This window comes from Cyprinodon variegatus, unplaced genomic scaffold (genome assembly GCF_000732505.1).
Source record: "Cyprinodon variegatus isolate N-32 unplaced genomic scaffold, C_variegatus-1.0 Scaffold298, whole genome shotgun sequence".
Lineage (NCBI taxonomy): Eukaryota > Metazoa > Chordata > Actinopteri > Cyprinodontiformes > Cyprinodontidae > Cyprinodon > Cyprinodon variegatus.
Window position 1 is genome coordinate 443,948 of NW_015150751.1, and position 1,797 is coordinate 445,744.

The 1,797-nt window shown below is 46.2% G+C and overlaps 1 protein-coding gene across 1 annotated transcript in view; it reads left to right on the plus strand.

Annotated features, from left to right (window-relative positions):
- Nucleotides 1–1,797, plus strand: part of LOC107090504 (plexin-B2-like) — a 223,629-nt gene that overhangs the window by 207,021 nt on the left and 14,811 nt on the right. The window contains exon 31 of the mRNA XM_015383917.1: nucleotides 1,377–1,578. Within this exon, the coding sequence (XP_015239403.1) occupies nucleotides 1,377–1,578 (202 nt within the window). The remainder of the gene's footprint in view (nucleotides 1–1,376; nucleotides 1,579–1,797) is intronic.

Below are 1,797 nucleotides of genomic sequence, written 5' to 3' on the forward strand. Positions count from 1 at the left end.
AATCAAGCAGTTGGTGGCGGTAATGCACCAACAGTTGTTTGCCAACTGCCATAAAACACAAGAAGAAGAAGACGAAGAAGGAGGGAATCAAGCAAATCAAAATGGCGGTGCCTGTCACATTCAGAAAGTTATGCTTGATTATTATCGCTGTACTTCAGTGTCATAATTTAAAATTTTGCGTGGGGAAGATTTCGATTGTTGTTTATAGATGTTCTTCTTCTTCCGTTTTGTGTTGGTTGGCAAGCAACTTTCGGAGGGGCATTACCGCCACCTACTGGAATGGAGTGTGAATCGCGATGTGCAGCCAGACGGAGATGATGCGTTCTGTTCATGCGCTCTTGTTATCAGAGAACCGAGCCGAGCCCACCTCTGGAACTGGTCTGCAGCTAGCTCGGTCTGGTTGTGTCTAGCTCGGTCCGGTTGTGTCTAGCTCGGTCCGGGTGCGTCTAGCTCGATCCGGTTGTGTCTAGCTCTGTCCGGGTGCGTCTAGCTCGATCCGATTGTGTCTAGCTCGGTTCGGTTGTGTCTAGCTCGGTCCGGGTGCGTCTAGCTCGGTCCGGTTGTGTCTAGCTCGGTCCGGGTGCGTCTAGCTCGATCCGGTTGTGTCTAGCTCTGTCCGGTTGTGTCTAGCTCTGTCCGGTTGTGTCTAGCTCTGTCCGGTTGTGTCTAGCTCTGTCCGGTTGTGTCTAGCTCGGTCCGGGTGCGTCTAGCTCTGTCCGATTGTGTCTAGCTCGGTCCGGTTGTGTCTAGCTCGGTCCGGTTGCGTCTAGCTCGGTCCGGTTGTGTCTAGCTCAGTTCGGTTCAGTTTGCTTTCCATTTACACACCATAAGTTATCTCAGTTACTGGGCTCGGACCGGTCTCGGCACGGTTTTTCAAGGCTAGTGTAAATGGGGTAAAAAACCAGGCTTTGTCGGGCTACTGGATAAACTGGAACTCAACGTTATTTCTGACGTTTTGAATTTAAAAAATCTTCCTGGATGGGAAGAGAAACGTCTTCAAACTTGAAAAATTAATTCCAGTGAAATGTTTTTTTTATTTTTTGGGGGAATTTTGCTTTTTAAGTGGAAAAGTTTTAGTTTCACTTGGTTTAATTTCATAAAAGAATCTTTCTTGAGGAGCCTTTTACTATCAAATTATTAATTAAATGAATCAATTATTCAAAAAAATATTAACAGATTAATTGATTTGCAAAATAATAGTTGCAGCTCTAGAAATAAGAGATGCACCAATGAAATATGGTATCTCACAGCTAAAAGATGGCAGATTAATGCATGTTCACTGGAAATACTGACTGATTAGAGCTGCTTAATCTAGATATGTTACTATATTTGAGATGCAGTTTGAAGCAGGTGTATGTTTGGGTTCCCTGGTTTAGGACACTGCTGGAGAACCTTTATACAAACTGTTCAAGGCCTTGAAGCACCAGGTGGAGAAGGGCCCGGTGGACGCCAGGCTGAAGAAAGCCAAGTACACGCTGAACGACACGGGGCTGCTGGGAGACGATGTGGAGTACTCAGTGCTGGTTAGTTCACACTTAGAAACACTGAGATTCCTCCTTTTAGTCAATAGAACCAAACGTCTTACTGCGTGAAATCAATTCTCAGGTTAATTCAGTTAGCTGCAGTCTGGACAGACACCAGAGGAGGCGCTGCGGCTGGCGTCCTCTAACAGGACAGAGCAGCTTTTAATTTGCCCAGCTCGTTCTGTGTGTGTGTGTGTGTGTGTGTGTGTGTGTGTGTGTGTGTGTGTGTGTGTGTGTGTGTGTGTGTGTGTGTGTGTGTGTGTGTGTGTGTGTG